General features: G+C 44.5%; 1 protein-coding gene across 3 annotated transcripts in view; it reads right to left on the bottom strand.

The window, feature by feature from the left end:
• ass1 (argininosuccinate synthase 1) overlaps positions 1 to 23,273 on the bottom strand; it is a 147,730-nt gene that overhangs the window by 30,847 nt on the left and 93,610 nt on the right. For all 3 annotated transcript variants that reach the window (XM_039764262.1, XM_039764260.1, XM_039764263.1), the window contains 2 exons: positions 16,443 to 16,574; positions 2,342 to 2,498 (listed from right to left, as the gene is read on the bottom strand). In XM_039764262.1, the coding sequence (XP_039620196.1) occupies positions 2,342 to 2,498; positions 16,443 to 16,574 (289 nt within the window). The remainder of the gene's footprint in view (positions 1 to 2,341; positions 2,499 to 16,442; positions 16,575 to 23,273) is intronic.

Below are 23,273 nucleotides of genomic sequence, written 5' to 3'. Positions count from 1 at the left end.
TTCATAGTGCCATACCATCCCTAGGCGCTATATAAAATTATAATTCATTTATTTTTAACTGCTGTTGCTAGACTACAGAGGTAAGAAAAAGACCCTCAGTATGTGATTATGCTCTATAAAAATTAAGACCGATGTATGTGTAACTAATGCCACTAGACCCCAGGCTTAATTCACGAGGCGCTCTATGAAATGAAGATCACTTTATTACTAGCTGCTGTTAGTAGATTTTATTGTAAAAATCTGATACTGTATCTTCTATAGTGAACATCATTCTAAGGCGCTATATAAAACGAAGATCCATTTTTTATCTACTTTTATTACATTCTGTTTTAAAATCCACTTTATCTGCTACTGTACCTTCTATATTAAAGGCCTTCCAAGGCGCTATATAAAATGATGTCTACTTCATTTCAGCCACTGCACTAAACTGCACCACTTGCTGTTGTATCTTTTTATAGTGATCAGCAGCCCAAGGCGCTATAAAAATTACACACTGATTTATTTCCATCCATCCATTTTCTAACCCGCTGAATCCGAATACAGGGTCACGGGGGTCTGCTGGAGCCAATCCCAGCCAACACAGGGCACAAGGCAGGAACCAGTCCTGGGCAGGGTGCCAACCCACCGCAGGACACACACAAACACACACTAGGGCCAAGTTTAGAATCGCCAATCCACCTAACCTGCATGTCTTTGGATTGTCGGAGGAAACCCACGCAGACACGGGGAGAACATGCAAACTCCACGCAGGGAGGACCCGGGAAGCGAACCCGGGTCTCCTAACTGCGAGGCAGCAGCGCTACCACTGCGCCACCGTGCCGCCCTGATTTATTTCCAGTGGCTGCTATTAGATGTCCTCATTAACACTTAACTTTATATTCCACCTTTTTTGGGGCTTACCTAAATGAAGCGGCTACTGTTACCAGACGCCACATTTATGAAGTGTATTCCATGTGGTATCTAAGACAGTGAATGCCATCCCATTGCGCTATACAAATGGCTACGCCATGACCTCTGAAGCGCATTTGATTTAGTATTCGTTATGCTGTCTTATGCACTAACGGAGCCCACCTATGTTGAGGTCCTCAGGGGCTTCCCGTCTCCACCCTGTCACGGCGACATCCTTCTCTTTGAGTTTAACAGGATTTCTACGGAGTGTCTGTCTTCTGGAGGCCGACGGGCCGTCCCGTAGCCTGAGGCGTTCATTCCCAAGCTACAGCAGTGCGAAGCATGACGTGGTCCCCGTGTGAAAGGCTGAGCGCCATCACTGCCCACTGTTGCCCCCCAATCCAATCTTGACAGTCACTCCTCTTTAATTAAGGTGTGAGGTGCAGAGGAGAGGAAATCGTCCAAAACTACACATTTGGCCTGTGGCAGGAGAAGGGGTTATGGGGGTTAGTTGGTGGCTGTGGTGGTTGTTTTGGGGGGTTGCCGCTTTGTGGCATGTCTAAATTACTCTCTTCAAGCTCCTGCTACATCTTACAACTCTTCAAGTGACACTTTTGAAACTGAAGCCCGAGCCACTCTGGCATTTGGACTGCGTGATGCCTACCAGTGTCAATAGCAAATAGCCGCAGCCAGCCCCCCTACAGTGAGTGCAGTGCCACAGAGTCTGAATGGCGCCAAACAACATCCGCGTGTCCTAAAAAGAGGACCGCCGCACCGTTTTAGTGGCTGTCTGGAATTCTAACAAACAGACTTATCTTATATAGTGCCTTTCCATATTGAACACAATGGCAAGGTCATTATAAATGGGTTCATTTTGTGAAGACAAGTCCAGTCACAAATAGGTATCAACGGAAGGGACTGTGTGTTAAACTGTGACATTTCATGTGGCTCCTTTCCTTATTCACGGGACCTTCATGTGCTCTGGAGGTTCAATTCAATTATTTTCATAGTTGAGGAATGTGAGGGGCAGCAGGGTCTATTTTATTAAGAGGATGGGATTGAACCTCCAACCACGACCGTTTATATAGCGCCTTTACTGGGACACTACTCCTGGGATGAATTGATTTCTACAGTTCTACAATGGAAGACCCGTCAGGATAAACAATAAAGCTGATGGCAGAGGTGACAGAACCTGTGTGGCATTATAAAGCGCCTTTCACATCCTGAAAGTGACGATAAGAAACTAAAAACATTTATAGCATCTTTTGTTACCGTAGCACACTACAACAAATGCGATTACAGCACAGGAGTTCATTTTGTCGTTTATCCTGGAATGTGGTGGACCATCTCAGTCCGGATCGCTTGGCCCCCCTGAGACATTTCGGTCTCCAAATGCCATCCTGTGTACATAACTCCAGTTCAGCACCTTTTAAAACTTGACACAAAGGCTTACCTGACCAGCGTCTCGTTGTACAGGGACTTGGGAGACTCACGGCCCAGGATGGTGACGGCCCCCTTAAACACAGACAGCTGCACCTTGCCCTCCACGTTCTCCTGGGATCGAGTGATGCAGTGGCGCACAAAGTCGCACTCCGGGCTGTACCAGAAACCTGCCGGTGACAGGACACAGGAGAGAGAGTGAGCGTGCCCAGACCAGGAGGGTGACAACCCCACCCTGGGTAACCCCCACCCCAGCACCACCCTTTTACCCTCAATCATCATGTATTGGTGGGTCATCAGTGTCTACTGCTATGCTGTTCAATGCTTGTAAAGCACTATGAAAGGTGCTATAAAAAATGACAAACTCAGTCCCCAAAGAGAGATGTATGAGGATAACTGGAGACCCCCCAAATTCTTCACCTGTAAGCGGGTGAGTGTGTGGGTTGTGTAATTGGGGGCTGTGATGAACTGGCATCCCGTCCATGGGTTGGCACATGCAGCAGGACCCCAGGGACACTGAGCTGAGAATATAGAAAGCACTGGGTGACACGCTTCAGTGAGAAAGGCACCATACAGAGCGCTTCGTAAATGGGCTCAAAGACAGACTTCATTACGTCAAACACCTGAAAAGGCGCTATATCACATGCTTATAACAACTGGAATGATTGCTTTACAAAGCACCTTAAATAAAAGCTCAATATATAAGATAATGACTATCATATAAAGCACCTTGAGATGGCGCTTATCACAAAAGGCGCTATATTCAGACTGCAAAGACCACTTTATAAGCCAGTTTAAAGCAAAGTTGATTATATTGTATAAAATAACAGCTGTTATATAAAGCGCCTTGAGACAGTGCATATCATGAAAGGCTCTATAATCTGCATGTAAGAACTCTAATGATCGCTTTACAAAGCAACTTTAAGGTAGAGCTCATAACATTAAACAATGAGTGTTTATGTAGCGTGCCATGAAAGGCGCTATATTTTATATAATAAGGCTGGATTGCCCGCTTTGTAAAACAACTTAAGACAGAACTCATTACAGTATATAAAAATTACTTATATAAAGTGCCAGGACACAGTGGCTATCGTGAAAGGCGCTATATTCTGTACATAACAACTACTTTGTAAACTACCTATGACAACTGACGGCTGTCATATAAAGCGCCTTGAGACAGTGCTTATGATGAAAGGCACTATATTTTGTATATAAAAGCCGGAATGATGGCATTGTATAAGAACTTAGGACAAAGCTCGTAGTTTAAAATAACAAGTGTTTATATACAGTAGAGTGGCATGAGACAGTGCTTATCATGAAAGGCGCTATAATCTGCGTGTAAGAACTCTTAATGATCGCTTTACAAAGCAACTGAAGGTACAGCTCATAACATAAAACAATGAGTGTTTATACACTGTGCCCTAATGTTGTAAAAAGCTGGAATGCCCGCTTTGCAAAAAAAACAACAAGACAGAACTCCTTATATAAAAATCATCTACAGTATATAAAGTGCCTGGCCACAGTGGCTATCGTGAAAGGCGCTATATTCTGTACACAAGGACTACTATGTAAACAGCTTTAAACAGACACCATTACATAAAATGATGGCTGTCATATAAAGCGCCTTGAGACAGTGCTTATGATGAAAGGCGCTATATTTTGTATATAAAGCCTGGAATGATGGTTTTGTAAAGTAACTAATAATTTAAAATTACGAGTGTTTATATACAGTAGTGTGGAATGAGACGGCGCTTATCACGAAAGGTGCTATATTCAGACTGTAAAGACCACTTTATAAGGCAGCTTAAAGCAAAGTTGATTCTACTGTATAAAATAACAGCTGTTATAAAGTGTCTTGAGGCAGTGCTTATCATGAAAGGCGCTATAATCTGCAACTTACGCTAGAGCTCATAACATAAAACAATCACAGTTTATACATCCATTATCCAACCTGCTATATCCTAACTACAGGGTCACGGGGGTCTGCTGGAGCCAATCCCAGCCAACACAGGGCACAAGGCAGGAAACAAACCCCGGGCAGGGCGCCAGCCCAGCGCAGGTGTTTATACAGTGTGCCCTAATTTAGTATAAGGCTGGAACGCCCGCTTTGTAAAACAACTCGAGACAGAACTCATTGTATAAAATGACGTATATAAACTGCCTGGACACACAAGCTATCATGAAAGGCACTATATTCAAATACATAACGACTACTTTGTAAACTAACTTTGACAACTGATGGCTGTCATATAAAGTGCCATGAGACAGTGCTTATGATGAAAGGCGCTATATTTTGTATATAAAGCCTGGAATGACGGCTTTGTAAAGCAACTCATCTCTATAATAAAAAAATGTTGGGAACAGGGACGAGACGTGACTTTCTCAGAGAGGGTCGGAAATAAAAGACAAAGAGTAGATGACAAAGTAGAATGTTGTAAAGAATTCAAAAACATTGGTGTGATACACATGCAGAGCAGGCTAGAGCTAATGGAAGTACAAAAATATGAAAGTCTCAAAAAAAGGACAGAAAAAATCACATTAGTGCAAACAAATGGAAAATATTACAGCGAAAAGAGATTGAATATATTGTTGGGATTAGTCAGAGACTTGTAGATCGTCTAATTCATGTTGCCATCAGGGAGAAGTAGTGTTTCTTCCAAATGAAGTGGCCTACCCGTGAGAATTAAAAGATTTGTTGTTTGCGAGCAGCAGAGACACGAATTTGCTGGTGCGTAGCACAGGCAGGGGGGTTGGCGAGTGAAGCGAGCAGGGGGCAAAGCCCCCTAGTAACTTAAATTAACGAGTGTTTATGAACAGTAGAGTGGCACGAGGCAGTGCTTATCATTAAAAGGCAATATAATCTGCATGTAAGAGCTCTAATGATCGCTTTACAAAGCAACTTTAAGGTAGAGCTCATAACATTAAACAATGAGTGTTTATGTAGCGTGCCATGAAAGGCGCTATATTTTATATAATAAGGCTGGATTGCCCGCTTTGTAAAACAACTTAAGACAGAACTCATTACAGTATATAAAAATTACTTATATAAAGTGCCAGGACACAGTGGCTATCGTGAAAGGCGCTATATTCTGTACATAACAACTACTTTGTAAACTACCTATGACAACTGACGGCTGTCATATAAAGCGCCTTGAGACAGTGCTTATGATGAAAGGCACTATATTTTGTATATAAAAGCCGGAATGATGGCATTGTATAAGAACTTAGGACAAAGCTCGTAATTTAAAATAACAAGTGTTTATATACAGTAGAGTGGCATGAGACAGTGCTTATCATGAAAGGCACTATATTTTGTCTGTAAACACTGCTTTGAGAAGTAACTCAAGCTGGATGTCTCTGTAAGGCTGGTGAGGCTCGCAGAAGTGTCCCCAGTTCCGCCAATCCTTCCTTTATTTTACAGATCGCCATTGTCGGCGTACCACAGCACACCAGTGCACATCACAAACTAAACTCTGTCAGAGGAGTCTGAGACAAAGTGGAGGGGAACATCGGCCTGAACATTTGTCCCCAAAGGCCACACACACCAAAATGCTGGAAAGGACTTGGCAGGTGGTGGCCACCAGGAGGAGTTCTTAAGACTCCCACTGGGCATGAAAGGCGCTATATGCAGTAGGATGAACCTGATCATCCGAGGGCGAGGTCACCCTGAATGGTGTTCCATAAAATATCGATGCTGCATACTCACACTGAGACAGGGCTCAGTTTGTAAGGCACTATAAACAAAAAAGAAGGAATGACTGCTTTAGAAAGCGGTTTGAGTACGCAATCCCCTGACAGGCACTATACATCATGATAAGGGGATGCTTATTACCTGTGGGACCCTCCGTAAAACATAGTGACTGATGTCTGACAGACTTTTGAGATGGTGACTGCTGTGAAAGGCGCTATATACAGTCATTTTGGAATGATTTCCTTACAAAGCCCGTTCAGGCCATCCTCATCATACTCCTCGTCACTTTAAGTCATTGCATAAAATAAACTTGGTTTATTATTAGGGCTTGTTACACAAGGTGCTATGTACCATACAATAAAGATGGAACGACGGCTTTGGAAAGTGAATGAGCAAAGTGCTAACTGAGAAACTAGGTGGTCCGTTCTGCAGGTGGGCCGCAGGTCACCACACACACACACACACACACACACAGGCTGGCTCTCCTCTAAAATGTAATCCAAATCGAGGACAGAGTTCTCTTTTTCTCCATCTATGAAGGTTGAGCCCCCCAAACCCTACAGTGTTTCCTGGCCCCACTTGGACTCTCACCTCTGCTGGCCCATATGCTGATGGTTTCAGGAGGGCCTCACCGATCCTCGGCTGGACAGCTGTGGCCTCCTGCTCGTCTCTCGTGACATGAAAGGGTCCTTTATTTAACTCAGACCCCACATATCTGTCCACTTCACAGACTTCCCTTCATCTCTGCCCACCTTGGCTGCCACACCTGGGGGTCTCCCCTCGGTCAAACACTTGTGTCTGTGCCATGTGTAGTCAGCAGTCTTTGCACAAATGTAACCCAACGTTTTTCTTTTTTTTTTCTTTAATGGGGGATACTGTATATAGTGCCTTTCGTAGGCAGTGCTGTCTGGCTAATACGATCAGACTACACAATAGCAGACTAAATATAGGCAGCACAGTAAGTGAATGTATCTGGGGGTGTTTATAGCGCCTTTCAAATTTAGGAAAAACACATCAGATAGAAGTTAACTTTCTATGAAAAGAAACCAAGAAAATGAGAAAATATCGAGATGTGGAGATTAAAATCAAACGCATGTGGAGTACAAACATGAGAACAGTGCCAGCTGTCACTGCAGCACTCAGAATCCTGAAAAGGGGCTTGAGTGGCAACTGTGAAAGCCTGCTGAAAAAAAGTGACACCCTTAAGGGGTGGACACAAGAGTCTCATGAAAAGTGACACTTAGGAATCTTGATGAGACCTGCCACCTTGTAAACATGACCTAAAGGCCAGGAGTAGTAAAGAAGAAGAAGAATAAGAACAGTGCCCCCTCTGGCCAGTTTTGGAATTGCATTGCTCCATACTGGACCCTCTACAAGTCTGACATCAACACAGCAGATTGTCAGCCCCAAATTGTCTAACAGGCCCCCTGTCCCACCATCAACAATATGTTTCACCCCTCAAGACAATATATTAGGTGCCAGGCAGGGAACATTTTGGGTCTTTATCTCATCAGTTAAACTGCTGTAATAAGAACACACAAATCCTAACGTGGACCTTAAGTGGCACAGCTGGCAGCTCTGTGGTAAGCAAAGTGAGGGCAGAAAGGCAGGAAGACCATCAGCTTGGCCCGTCTAGGCTCAGTGCAGAAGCCAGGCCTATGTGGCAGACTGATCCTTGGGCAACTGTGTTTAGGGTGAGGAGACGGGCACACAGAGGTGCCAACGCCTTGACTTGGGCATTCCCAGGGAACTAAGGGCTGGACATTACGCAATTGAGAGCGCCTGAAAATGTGGTGTCTGTCAGATTGATGTTTATTATCCCGGAGGTCTGTGCCTTAGTGCTGTAGACTGTTGGTACTTTGGCTCACCGCAAAAGGCACTATATGAAATATTACTTACAGGACAAATCTAGACTTGCACACACACAAATACTTATATATATATACTGCACATACTGTGCATACTGTATATATATGATACATATAAACATTAAATATATATGTAGTACATACTGCATATATCTAACATATAAAAATGTACTGTTCGTACTGCATGTGTATAATATATAAGTATTAAATATATATGGTACATACTGTGTATATGTATAATATGAATAAATATACTGTACATGCTGTATATATATATAATATATAAACATATAAACTGTACATACTGCATACATATAGCATATACTGTATAAACATTTACATACTGTGCATACCATATATATACATACATATATGAGATACTGTATAATGTTTAATTATAAATATATAAGCACGGGTGGCACGGTGGCGCAGTGGGTAGCGCTGCTGCCTCGCAGTTAGGAGACCCGGGTTCGCTTCCCAGGTCCTCCCTGTGTGGAGTTTGCATGTTCTCGCCGTGTCTGCGTGGGTTTCCTCCCACAGTCCAAAGACATGCATGTTACGTGGATTGGCGATCCTAAATTGTCCCGTGTGTGTGTGCTTGGTGTGTGTGTGGTGCCCTGAGGTGGGCTGGCACCCTGCTCAGGGTTTCTTTCCTACCTTGCACCCTGTGTTGGCTGGGATTGGCTCCAGGTGACCCTGTGTTAGGATATAGCGGGTTGGATAATGGATAGATGGATGTAGTACATATGGTATATATGTGTAATATAAATAAACTTATACTGTACATACTGCATATATATAACATATAAACATTTATATACTGAAAGTACTGCATATATACTGTATATACTAAACATTATATAAACATTAAATTAATAAATATATTATATAAACATTTATATACTGAAAGTACTCTCTCTCTATATATATAATATATACAAACATTAAATATGTATACTGTTATATACTGTATATTTGTATAATATATAAACATTCTCGTATACTGTATACTGAAAGTACTGCATATATATAAAATATACACATTTATGTAAAAGAGTAAGTACACCCCATGATATTTTTTTTCTTTCTTAACATATGTGGACACATCAAGTTTTGATCTTCATTATCTTTAGATAAAGGTGATGTAATGAAAAAAAAACAAAACCAATGAACATTTGACTTTTCAATAAGTAAATCAATGAATGTATTGTCATTAATATTTACTAGCGTGCAGCTGTTGTCTACCATGGCAGCACTTGGCACAGAATGAGAGCCAACCCTGGCACCAGCTGATTGCAGAGCTTTGACATGTTCACCTTCTGATGTCCCCGTGTTCCTGTTTAAGAGCCTAGCAGTTCTATGCAGTATAGCACCTTTTAAGGGGGGCTCTCCCCTGAGCCATTTAAACTGACAGTCAATGACAGCTCTCAGAGGTTCCTCTTCATTTCTTTGCACAACACAACTCTGTTCTGATGCTGATGCTCAGACTAGAGATGGACCAGCTGTTAATCTTCCTTTATATAGCGCCTTTCATGGTGAATGTACAGTACAAGAAAACTTAAAGAGGTTCACCTTATTGTCCTGTGATACTAATGAAAAGACCAAATTTGGCCCATCACATATTATATAGTGCCTTTTATTGGATCCCCTTTACTGATGAAAGTACAAGCCCACTCAGAGCGACACACACACACACACACACACTTACCTGTGGAGTGTTGTAAGGATTTCAATCTTTAGCCCCTAGGCTAAAGGTACCATGATTTTCTGTGAAAAGTGATTTATGTACGTACTAGGCTTGAAAGGCACTATATAGCTGGTTAACTTTCTGCTGCCTGCCTGCTTAGCTCCCCTGTGTTCCCCACCTAAAAACACAATCACCAAACCCCCACCACACCCCAGCATATTGCTACAGGAAACTGTGTCACGTTGTATCAACATACTGCTAAATATCAGTGACTTGGTGACAGGTGCCAGCCTAGTAAGGGGGGAGGGGGGTATCTGAACAGATGTCGGCACTGTGAAGAAAAGTGTCAGCCCTGCTTTGGACAGCTGGTCGGGGAACAGCCCACCTGTCAAGCTAACCTGCACAGGTAAACCAGGACTTGATGGAAGGTGACTCCTTGGGGGGCTTCCAGTGGGGCAAACCGAGAGCTCCATGTGTGGGCAGAGGGGGTGTGTGCTGGCCAGGCTAATGAGCCCAGGCAGGTGGGACCTGGCCTTTGTTCTGCACCACCACAGGCTCACCTAATTACCAGGCTAACCACAGGCGGCTATCTCAGCCCCTTAATGGCCGCCTACCTCCCAACTGCCCCACCTCCTCATTAAGGGGCGGCTCCTGCACCGTTGTCTCCCGGAGAGTTAATTGTTTTAGAAAGTGAATGAGGGGCTGAGGCAGGACTCAAAAACAAATTGGACCCCCCAGTCTCAAACCTACCCACCCTCCATCTTTGCAAAAAATTGGCGGCCCCTTCAACACCTGACCCGCCCTCCTTTAAGCCCCTCTCAGCCGCTGTGGTGTCACTGAGGTTTGAACGTTCAGTCCTTGACAGTCACTAGTTGTGAATGGCAATTCTGTGACTTATCAAGAAAGAAAGGCGCTATATTGCACGCTTCAGATTCACTTCACTTCACTGCCACAGCGGATCATCTTCTTCCATATCTTTCTGTCCTCTCCATCTTGTTCTGTTACCCCCATCACATTCATGTCCCCTCTCACTATATCCATAAACCTTCTCTTAGGCCTTCCTCTTTCCCTCTTCCCTGGCAGCCCCATCCTCATCATCATTTTCCCAATATACCCAGCATCTCTCCTCTGCACATGTCCAAACCAACACAATCTCGCCTCTCTGACTTTGTCTCCAATCCGTCCCACTTGAGCTGACCCTCTAATGTCCTCATTTCTAATCCTGTCCATCCTCGTCACACCCAGTGCAAATCTTAGCATCTTTAACTCTGCCACCCCCAGCTCTGTCTCCTGTGCCACCCTCTCCAGCCTACATAACATAGCTGGTCTCACTGCCATCCTGTAGACCTTCCCTTTCACTCTTGCTGATACCCTTCTGTCACAAATCACTCCTGACACTCTTCTCCACCCACTCCACCCTGCCTGCACTCTCTTCTTCACTTCTCATCCTCAATCCCCATTACTTTATACTGTTGATCCCAAGTATTTTAACTCATCCACCAACTCTACTCCCTGTATCATCCTCACCATTCCACTGACCTCCCTCTCATTCACACACATGTATTCTGTTGTGGTGGTCCTACTGACCTTCATTCCTCTCCTCTCCAGAGCAGAACTCCACCTCTCCAGGGTCTCCTCAACCTGCTCCCTACTATCACTACAGATCACAATGTCATCAGCAAACATCTCAGTCCACAGGGACTCCTTTCTAATCTCGTCTGTCAATCTGTCCATCAAAATGTGCCCAATCCGGATGTGTCCATACATATACGCTATGGATGAGCAGTGTGGGCTCCTGCCTTGTGCCCAGTACTGCAGAGATGGGCTTCAGCTTCCTGTGACACCGAATTGACTTACGATGTTGTTGTGAGAATGTGATGTCACACGATCAGAGCATGCCTATGCATGAGGCAGTTTAGCTTAAATCGTTATGAATAATGCAATGTGAACCTCAGACAATATCACGAGAAAGGCGCTATATAAGATTGGATCATTATTCTGTTAGAACTATTAGTCCAATCATATTTAATTTATTTTTAAGCATATGATAGCCCAGTTAGGTTCCAATTGAATTTTATCTTAAAACATACATGCCCTGCGATAAGGACATTTAACAAAAGGCGCTATATAACATAGACCAGTTCATTATTATGTTAGCTCAATTGTATTATTAAGTTCGATGTATTGTTTTTTGTGATCAATTTTTGTAAAATTTCCATGTAGCTGATATCTTAGTTTGCTTCTTTTTGTACAATAAAATGCTAACTTATGGGAGAAGGCACTTTGAGAGGGGGCTTAGTGCAATAGAGCTATACAGTACAGCCGTGGGCAAAAGTTTTGAGAATGACACAAATATTAATTTTCACAAAGTTTGCGGCCTCCGTTTTTTATAATGCCAAGTTGCATCGACTCAAGTCTTGTGTCATTCTTGTTCAAGAATGTAATCTGAATTTTAAATCACATATTCATCAGACCACTAGGACAGCATTTTTTCACTTAAGAAACATAAGTAAAGTTAGACCTCTTATATCACTGAAAGATGCTGAGAAATTAGTTCACGCTTTTGTTTTCAGTCGACTAGATTACTGTAATGCACTCCTCTCAGGACCACCCAAAAAAGACATAAATCGTTTGCAACGAGTGCAGAATGCAGCTGCTAGAATCCTAACTAGGAAAAGAAAATCAGAACACATTACACCAGTCTTAGCGTCACTACACTGGTTACCTGTGTCATTCAGGATTGACTTTAAAATTCTGCTTATGGTTTATAAAGCCTTAAATAATCTCGCCCCATCTTATATATCGGAATGTCTGACACGTTATATTCCAAATCGTAACCTCAGATCCTCAAATGAGTGTCTCCTTAGAATTCCAAGAACAAAACTTAAAAGAAGTGGTGAGGCGGGCGGCCTTCTGCTGCTATGCACCTAAAATCTGGAATAGCCTGCCAATAGGAATTCACCAGGCTGATACAGTGGAGCAGTTTAAAACACTGCTGAAAACACATTACTTTAACATGGCCTTCTCATAACTTCATTTTAGTTTAATCCTGATGCTCTGTATATTCAATTTATTATAATAACTATTCATGGTGGCTCTAAAATCCGTACTGACCCCAACTCTCTCTTCTGTTTCTTTTTCCGGTTTCTTTGTGGTGGTGGCGCAGCCACCACCACCTACTCAAAGCTTCATGATGCTCCAACAATGATGGACGGATTAAAAGGCAGAAGTCTACGTGACCATCATCATCATCAAGCCCTTCCGTGAGAACCCTAAATCCAAAGAGGACTGTTTCATTTATGTTAGGTAGAATGCCCAGAGGGACTGGGTGGTCTCATTGTCTGGAATCCCTACAGATTTTATTTTTCTCCAGCCGTCTGGAGTTTTTTTGTTTTTCTGTCGCCCTGGCCATTGAACCTTACTCTTATTCGATGTTAATGTTGATTTATTTTGTTTTATAATTGTGTCTTTCATTTTTCTATTCTTTATTATGTAAAGCACTTTGAGCTACTGTTTGTATGAAAATGTGCTATATAAATAAATGTTGTTGTTGTTGTTGTTGTTCTGACGAGTGATCAGAGGAATTGCAATAAACTGCAAAGTCCCTCTTTGCCATGAAGAAGAACTTACTCCCAAAAAACCACTGCATGTCAGCCCTGCCACCAAAAGGACCTGCTGACGTCACTTCAGTGATCCTCTCATTCACACAGGTGAGAGTGTGACAAGGACAAGGCTGGAGGTCATTCTGTCACGCTGATCGAGTTACAATAGAGAGGTGAAGAAGGCTTCAGGGCGCCCAAGAAAGTCCAGCAAGCGCCAGGAGCGTCTCCTAAAGTCGATTCAGCTGCGGGCACCACCAGGGCAGAGCTCGCTCAGGAATGGCAGCAGGCGGGTGTGAGTGAGGCGAACACTTTTGGAGGGTGGCCTGGTGGGTATCAAGAAGGCCAGCAAAGAAGCCCAGAAAAACATCAGGGGCAGACTGATATTCTGGGATTGGACTGCTGAGGACTGCTGGGGTCAAGTCATTCTCTCTGATGAATCCCCTTTCTGATTGTTTGGGGCATCCAGAAAAAAGAAAAGGTGAGCGGCGCTACCATCAGTCCTGTGTCATGCCAACAGTAAAGCATCCTGAGACCATTCATGTGTGGCGTTGCTTCTCAGCCAAGGCAGTGGGCTCACTCACAATTTTTCCTAAGAACACAGCCATGAATAAAGAATGGGACCACAACATTCACCGAGAGCAACTTCTCCCAAACATCTAAGAACAGTTTGGTGACCAACAATGAGCACTGGGCCATAAGGCAAAAGTGACAATTAAGTGGCTCAGGGAACAAAACATCGAAATTTGGGTTCCATAGCCAGGAAACTCCCCATTGAGATCTGGTGGTCAATCCTCCTGAGATGGGTGGACAAACAAAACCCCCCCAATTCTGACAAACTCCAAGCATTGATTCTGCAAGAATGGGCGGCCATCAGTCAGGATTGGGCCCAGAAGTTGATGGACAGCCTGCCAGGGTGAATTGCAGACGTCTTGAAAAAGAAAGAAGGACCAACACTGCAAATATGGACTCGTTGTATAAACTTCATGTAATTGTCAGTAAAAGCCTTTGAAACTTCTGAAATGCTTGTCATTCTACTTCAGTCTACCATAGGAACATCTGACAAAAAGATCTAAAAACACTGAAGCGGCAAACTTTGTGAAAACCGACACCTGGGTCATTTTTCAAAGTTTTGGCCACAACTGTAGACACGTTTATTATTCAGTTATTTCTCTTATTCCTTCTGTGTTCAATTTAATTCTATGCATATAATCTTGTAGTTTGGTTCCTTTCCAATAAGAACATTTTTAGTTACCACATACAATATGTGAGATGAGGTTAATTAAGAAAGGCGCTATATAAGACATATCAGTTCATTATTCTGTTAGCTCGAAGGCTCCTATCATATTAAATTTATTTTTATACTTATGATAGCCCAGATAGGTTCCTACTGAATATTTAATTTGAACTTACCACATACATAGCCAGCCTTAAGGCTATTTAAGAAAGGCGCTATATACGATAGGCTGTTTCATTATTTTGTTAGCGCTGTTATTCTTATTTTATTCAATTAAGTTCTGTGCATATGATCACTTAGTTTAGTTCCTTTTTAATAATAAAATTTTGATTTACCATATATGGTGAGATAAGTCTAATGAAAAAAGGCGCTATATACGATATATCAATTCTTTATTCTGTTAGCTCTACTGCTCCTATAATATTAAATTTATTTGTATGCACGTAATAACCCAGTTAGGATTGTATTTTAAACTTTAACTTACCCCATACATGCCCTACAATAAGGCTATTTAAGAAAGGCGCTATATAATACGGGTATATTTCAGATCATTATTCTGTTAACTCTGTTATTCCCGTTGTATATAATTTCATTTAACAGCTTGGTTTGGTTCCCCTTTAATAATAACATTATAATAACATTAATATAATAATCTGATTAATATAATGCTGCAGGGATAAGGTTAATTAAGAAAGGCGCTGTACAAGATATATCAGTTCAGTTCATTATTCTGTTAGCTCTGTTGCTCCTATTGAATTATGTTTTGAGAAGGGACTTAATGAGATAGGCGCTATATAACATCACTTGTTGCATTCACTCAGTTACTAGGCACCCTGTCCACGGTTTGTTCCTGCTTTGCGCCCCATGCCACCTAGGTGGGCTCCAGCAGACCCCCGTGACCCTGTTCAGGACAAAGTGGGTTAGAAAACATCTGACTGTCTGCCCCACTCAGTCACTCTGCTTCTATTCAATGCTGATCGCTGTAGGCCTTGAGATAAGGCTCAGTAAGAACGGTGCTATATAAGGTAGATTGGTTCATTATTCCATGAACTCTGTTGAGTTAGTTTCTTGATAGCTCGGTTTGGTTCCTTTTGAACAATAAAATTGTAACTGAAGTCATAAAGCTTATTTTAGCACAGGGCTTACTAAGAAAGGCGCTATATAATATCAAGATTGATTCTTTATTCTGTTGGCTCTGCTGATCTGAGGCTCGTATTCGTTTCAGAGTGGCACAGCAGTTAGTGCTGCAGTCTCACACATCCAGTGGCCAAGGTTGAAATTTTCCGATGCTGAAATTGATCTGAACCTTAAGAGACCAAAGGGCCTTTCTTGGACACTTTCATGATAAAACAGGAATGGTAAAATGTAAATGTACCCCCAGAGTCCAGTAGGAAAAGCGCCATATACAGTAGTGTGGGTTCTGTTTGATTTCTATTCAGCGCCTATGGCACCCTTCTTCTAATTCTTCTGAGGATTGGCACTTTTTTTGCTCTTGTAGAATACTGGCACAAAGTTCTCCCTGAGAAAGGTGCTATATAAGTATATAAGACTAAGGTCAGCCATTTGTAATGTTGGCTCTTACTAGATAAAGATCAGATTAGCTGGTGGAGGAGAAAAGCAGTGGCCAGGGACACAAAGCAGGACGCTGCTCTGCCATCGCACGTTGTGTGACCAACATGAACAACACAACCAAGAGCTTTGGACAGGGGACCTCTAGCAGGCAAGGTGACGACTTGGGGGGTGACTAGTGACGTGGGGCTCTGACAAGACAGAGTGAGGACCAAGCTCTTGACTGTGGTGGGTGACACCAGTAGTTAGGAGTCCAAAAAGTAGCTGCTGAACACCAGCGGACCCCACTGTATGTGCTCTAAATGAGACCAGCGGGGGTCACTCCTGTCACACACTCCACCACTCTGAGGGTGTGACCCAAGTGTCACAGAACTTCTCAAATCTGCCAAATGTACAGAATGCCCACCCTGCATCATCCTAGGTCAGCACAGGAAACTGGGTGCAAGCCACAAAAAAGGCTTACCATTGTAGATCTGTTCGGAGAATTGCACTGCCAGGCTCTGCTTGATCTTCCTGACTTCACGGTCCAGCGTGAAGGCCTCAATGTCCAAGTGGGCCTGCCGCAGAATGGTGCTACCTGGGGTCTCGTATATACCTGGGGAGAGAGAAAGCGACAAAGTGACAAAGACATAAGTGATGCACCAGAGGCCCTAACACAAAGATTGTGCAACATGCCAGGCATGCGTATCCAGATTATTGCCCACTGTAAGGACTTTCTGCTGGTACAGTGCCACCTGAGTGCCCACTGTATTCATCTACTTACTGGCCACTGTGATTGAACCTGACACTGGCAACATGTCACATTCTTCCTGAATATTGTGGTTACAGTTCAAGCTAACAACCACAATGCCAGTGCCAATGTGATGCCCATTATACCACATAACTTGCAACTGTAATGCCACCCTACTAACTACTGTCATTACTGCCATTCTGTCCAGCATGCAGACTACAAAGCCACCTTGATGCCCACTCTGTTAATTTGGTAAAATAATTACAGTGCCAGCTTGATGCCCACTGTATTATTTTTCTTACTGACCAGCATATTTACCATTGTGTTGTTTAACAATAAAATAGAATGCCAGCTTGATGCCCAAAGTATTTAGATAATTATTGACTGCTGTGATAATTACCATGCAATTTATCCTGGCAACTGGAATACCACCCTGATGCCCACTCTGACCAATTTAGTCAACATCCTGCCATTTGGCATGCTAAGTATAATGCCACCTTGATGCCTGCTGTATTCATTTTCTTGCTGACCAGTGGTGCACTTATCATCATGTTGCTCACCATGCTATCTACAATGCCAGTTTGATGCCCTACTGACAGTAGTGATCACCAGCGTGCCTTTGACTCTGACGTTTAGAATGCCATCTCTATTTGTTTATCTTATTGACACTTGGCATACCCACTACAATGCCTACTGTGTTAACCTCTTACTGACCACGGTAGTTACTCCCATACTGCACAGCCTGAAAATGGCACCCTCATGCCCACAGCATTATTGTACCTTCCTGCCGCTCGGCGTGCCCACAGGGGTACAGTGCACAGCCCCTGAATCCGGCCCACCCTCTGAAATGCAGCCCCCACCCCCATCTGCTCCCCCTCCATTTTCTTCCTTCTGCTCTTAAGAGGCTCGTGTCATTATTTTCATGCTGAGGCTCAGACGAGTCCACTCTGCGGCCTGCGGAGAAAATTTTCAGATTCCCCGCCGCTGAGCAGCACTCCGAGCGGCTAAATGACAGGGTTGGGCCGCTCACACTCCGAATGCCGCGGGCCTGCAGGCCTGGCGCCTGAAAGACCCTGCAATTAGGCCACCGCTGTGAGGATGGGGGGAGGGGGGCACGGAAAGACAAAAAATCCGCAGTGAAAATGAAGCTGTCATTTAGCTGTCTGTGGCACTCCGACGGCACCCCCATCCCCCACCCCCTCCTCTGCCCACCAAGGTGAGAGGAGCCCCCACTTTGGGCTTTACGTCACCTGTAAAATGTCGGGTATTTGAAAGTCTGACCAGATTGGCACCTGACAGCACAAACTCGTGGCACAGATGGCATTTGCCGATCCCCTTAGATTGAAGGCTTAAAGCCCCTCCACCATTTTTTCCCAGTTGTTGTGCTGTGCTGTTTGTGGGATTCCAGGAACTGAAAAAACTTGGAGTATGTCTGAAGGAGATGCCAGTCTGTTTCACGTGGGCATTGCTGACCCACATACCACCAGAATCCAATGAACCGTGTCTACGGGTAATGCCATCATCTCAATGGCTATACAGATGGCACTCTTCTGGAGCCGGGCAGCTGGGTGACGACCTCTTGGTGCCTTTATATTCTCTAGTTTGTCTCCTAGTGATCAAGTAGGTAAACCACAGGGGGCCTGGGGGTCCCAACCCAAATGACCACATCGGCCTTGCCGCTCCAAATTTAGAAATGCACCAGGATGGGCAAACACTTGGCACAATGATATGGCAAACAAAAATAGTTAACCTGTTTTGAGGAGTTAAAAGGGTGGCGTTTGGAGGGGAGCACACCAAGGCAGCCCCCCTTAATGAAGTCCACAAGCCACCAGGTTCTGCCCACGTCAGGACAGGTGCCTAAACTGGGTCAGCACTAGGCTTCCCTGTAGACCTTAAGGGACGCTGGCATTGTGCCACCCACTGATGACTTACTAGGCTCCATGTTTATTATCATTATGCCAACAATAATGTCAACTTGCTGTCTACTATATTCATTTTCATACCACCCTTCACACCACTGGGTTTATTTCCACAATATTAAACATCCCACCAACATCATCCCTTATTACCCACTGTGGGAATATTCTGCCACCATACTAAATGCTTGCCAAAAGAAGTGCCACCTTTCTACCTATTGGGTGAACTTTAATGCCACTGGAGTGACCACCATGTTTATGAATTTGCTAACTTCAGTGCCCTGTTTTAGACCCCTGCGCCTTCATTTACAGAGCCCTGTTGAATGCAGTGCTGCGCTCACTTCAGTGCTACTATGTTAGTCAACATGCCAACCATAATGCCACCCTTCCACCCACTATACTGATTTGTATGGTAATCTCTTAACTGCTGGGTTTACTTACATGCTGCCACAAATACCAGCTAAAATAGCACCTTGCTGCTTCCTGCACCCATTTTCATGCCACACTTCTGACCAATAGGCTTATTAATGTGCTAGCACAAATGCCACCTAAAATGCTATTTTGCTGTGCACTGTAAACATTTTCATGTCAGATTTCAGATTGCTGGGTCTATTGACGTGCCAGAAGTCACCCTTGTTGCCCACTGTCCTAAAATTTCTGCCACCCTACTGAGCACACTTGTCATAACATGTACAATGCCACCTTACTGTCCATCTTTCTTGGTGCTTTGTTGAATTCTGTCATCATGACTAAACTATGACTTCACTGCCACCGTGGTGCCCACTGTATTAATTGTCATTCAATTATTCTGAACACTGTGGGCACTGCTATGCCACAGCCCTACACAACATGCAAACTACATTACAAGGTTGCTGCCCACTGTTTTAACCTTAATGCTTCTCTACTGACCACCAGTGCCCTAGTTTTGCCCGTGAGTTGAAACTGAGTCTTACAGTGTGACTGCCATCTGCCATACCACCTTGCAGCCCACTAATTTTCATGCCACTCCTCTGAACGAGTTGGTCACTAATATGCCGCCATGCTGCCAAAAAGGACAACTTCATTCCCACCTTGGTATTGTTATTTTTCATGTCACTCTTTTGATCGCTGTGAACACTGCTGTGGTATGCCAGCATGCCAACTATGGCACACTGCCACCTTTTTGTCCACTGTCTTAATTTTCTTGCAACTCTTCTGAATAGTGTGAACACCTCTTTGCTATCCCAACATGCATCTCAACATGCCAAATATGGTACATTGCCAACTTGTTGCCCACTGTCCTAAGTTTCATGCCAATGTTCTAAGCATTACCATGCTATGTCAACATGCCTCTCAGCATGCCAGCTACAGTACATTTCCTCCTTCTTGCCCACTTAAAGTACCTTTTATGCCACAAAGCATCTAAAAACACAAATTACAATGCCCTTTTCTGTTCTGTGCCACATTTCGAGTACTGTGGTCACTGCAGTGCCAACATGATGCCCATCACTCCTAAGAACTTTTGGAAGCTGTCCATTAAACCACGCTCATGATAATTAAACCACACTCACTCATGTGAGGTCCCCTCCCACAGCCCACTAATGGGTCACGCCTGCTATACTGCCATGCCACTGAACCACACAGTGTATCAGCCTCATGCTTTGATGCCACATGGATACCTACTGCCTACCCTGGCCTACTGCAGTGCCATCTTTCCTTAGACTTAAATATACTAAGATAATTAAAATGGCCAAAACCTCACTAGGACCAACAGTTTGCTGACAGTGTGCCCTGCTAAAGCCTGGTGACTACACCTTGGCATCCCCTTACGGCCTCCACAGTCTTCTGTGGAAACCCCGGACCCCAAACAAAGTGCACAAATATAAAGAGTGAAAAGTGGGCACAGTGGCATTCAGGGCAAAGTGGTGAGTGACTGACTGGCTGTTTGTCACCCTGGACCTGGCAGTGAGTCCCTGCCTGGCATAAATCCAGAGGTTTGTGTATTGGTTCCAGAAACTGGCAATTTGGAGGGCATAGTGGGTGATGTAGGCTTGTGCTGTGCTAAAGAATGAGTCAGTGTCTCACCTCATTTGCTCCTGTTGCTATCCAGCACCCACTAGCAGGTTTGCTGTTAACTGTCTAAATGGTGGACTCCATCTCTTATTTGGTAAGTAAAGACGCATTAAAAAATCTTGAAAAGCTAAGCAGACCCACCAGCTGCTCTGGGCCTGGGTGAACTCTTGGGGCTTCCTCTTCATTGCATTGCAAACAAATCATCATCATGTTCAGTTCCTTAACTTGAGGTCACTTTATGGATGCCACTCTTTGATGTTGTCTTCCCACCTCTTCCTCTGCCTGCCTCTTTTCCTTTGTGCTGGCGTGGTGCCCCCAAGACGTTTTTTGTGAGGTTGGATGTTCTAGTGCTGTGCTCGTACCACCAGAGCTTCTTCATCTTCTTTATAACTGACAGCAGATCTATGCTTGGCCCACTGGTCTCTTGAATTTGTCCACGCACGTCGTCACTGGTGATATGGACCTTGCAGGAGACATGTACCCCCTCACGATAACATCTCATCTCTAGGGCTTTGGTTGTTCTTAGGAGGTCTGCAGCCAGGGTCTGTGTTTCTCAAGCACAGAGAAGGACAGACGTTACAAGTGTTTGCGTCACTTTTGCTTGAGAGCCGAGAGTGACGTTCTTGTCATTCCAGGTGGTCTTGAGCTTTGCAGAAACTATCATTGCTTGTGCAGCTTTTGGGTCCTTTCATCTGTCACAAGTGAAGCGAGACCCTTTCGGTCAGGTCAGGGAATTACGCCCTGCTACTCATCACAAGTGGGCAGGTGGGGCTTGGCTGCCCCCCCATCTAGGAGAAGGCAACTCTAAAAATCAAACCCCTCGGCTGCCCTTTTCATGGGAAGCGCTTTGGGAGCAAACCTCGGAGAAGGAGGGAAAATGACCCTAAAATTCAACTCCCCTTTGGGTAACTAAAGCCCCCTTAACCCTCCAAACTGCCCTCCCCGTCCACGTGGCTACCTAAGGGTGGTCACGTCAGTAACTTGTGTGCAGTGATGCATGTCCTTGAGCAGCACCCTTTAGGGCTGGTGAACATGTGCACATGTGGGGGGACCCCAACTTGCTCCCCTGAGGCGGACCCCAACGTGGAAAGCACCAAAGCACAGCCCACTGGGCGCAGTGTCCAGCTTGTCTCTGTCGCACACAAAAACCTGACGGTCCAAAGACTCCATAAAAGACACAAGCCAACTACACGAGGGGTGGAAAGAGACCAACGTCCATTTCAGGGGGCTTATGGGGGCAGCCATGACTTCCCCGGCTTGCCAGTTCTAAAGCTTCGGCAGGCTCTGTCTAAAAATAAAGGTGAAGAGCAGACGGAGTGTATATTTTTCTTTAATTGCTCGCTTAGTCGCTTGACTCATCTGAAGTACTTGCCTTTTTATCGCAGCTCGCATGCAGCTCTGCGGGGGCTGTATAATGGAACAGGTAGGAAACGCATTTATTAAATTTGCCTTTATTAAAACGTGAATTTTAATGTGAGTCCTCACAGGGTGGCTTTGCTGCAGACCGACATTCGCTCGATTTCTTCTTCTTCTTTTTTTTTTTTTTCCTTCTAGAAATCAACAACTGTACACAGCTGGCTGCTGACACGGCCCCCTGAATACTGAGGGGGTTAAGGGGGGCACATGCACGTCATTGCTGCTGCTGCTGGCCACAAACCCAGCACTGGTGCCACTGGTCCCATTTCCTGATGCCACCCCCAGAGATAGACGTCATTTGATTTCTTGTCCTGGCTCGCTGGCGTACTGCGGATGGCTGCCTTGCTAAGCCCACTTCCTTTTACAGTTTCTATAGAGTGGTTGTGAAGTTTTTGGGGTTACCGTGGCACCTGGTGGTCTGCTTTGGGACCCCAGAGGGGTGCTGTTTGGGTTTGTTTCACGTATTTTGAGATTTTGATTACTTTTTGACTTTTGCAGTGGCGTCTCATCAGGTGAGTGTGCCGGCTTTGCCACTTGAGTAGAATGAGGCAGGCGGCGCCCCCTAGAGGCAGACACGGGCACTCTTTGTCCTTATTTCTTTTCCTTTATTTATTTTAACCCTTTGAGAAAGTCAGTCAGCTGGTAGGGATTATATAATGCCTGCTATAGACTACCCCTTGGCCAATTCCACAGGGGGATGGTTATTGTCAATCCAGCAACACAAAAAAGTCACAAATGGGGTGTCAGGTCTTGACAGACACCAACACTTAGGGGACACCGTCAGGGCCCAGAAGGGGGTACTGTCACCAGTACTTTGTCTACAGCCCCCTGCAGTCCTCAGTTGTCCCTCCTCTCCTGGAAGATGGCCTCCATTAAGGGGCCAGAGAGGACAGGAGGCGGAGCTTCTTCTGTGGGGCAGTGACATGCCTGGGCCCTTGTGTAAAGCGGCTGGGGCTGTTGAACTTTGACTTGAAATTCTTACTTTAACTTTTATTTATTTTTTTGCACCATTGAAATAAGGTTAATTGTATGCCTACCCCAAACCTTAACTGCGTCTCATTCCCTATGCAGCCTCAAAATGGCCACAAGGATCAGAGCCAGATGAGCGGACCTAAAAACAGGCCTCACTCCGGGCAGCCTGGTCCCAAACTCAAATGGCAGGCCTTCTGCCTGCTCAGGC

The sequence above is a fragment of the Polypterus senegalus genome, chromosome 9 (genome assembly GCF_016835505.1).
Source record: "Polypterus senegalus isolate Bchr_013 chromosome 9, ASM1683550v1, whole genome shotgun sequence".
Lineage (NCBI taxonomy): Eukaryota > Metazoa > Chordata > Cladistia > Polypteriformes > Polypteridae > Polypterus > Polypterus senegalus.
Note: the sequence above shows the minus strand (reverse complement) of the source record. Positions and strands in the feature narration are given on the sequence as shown.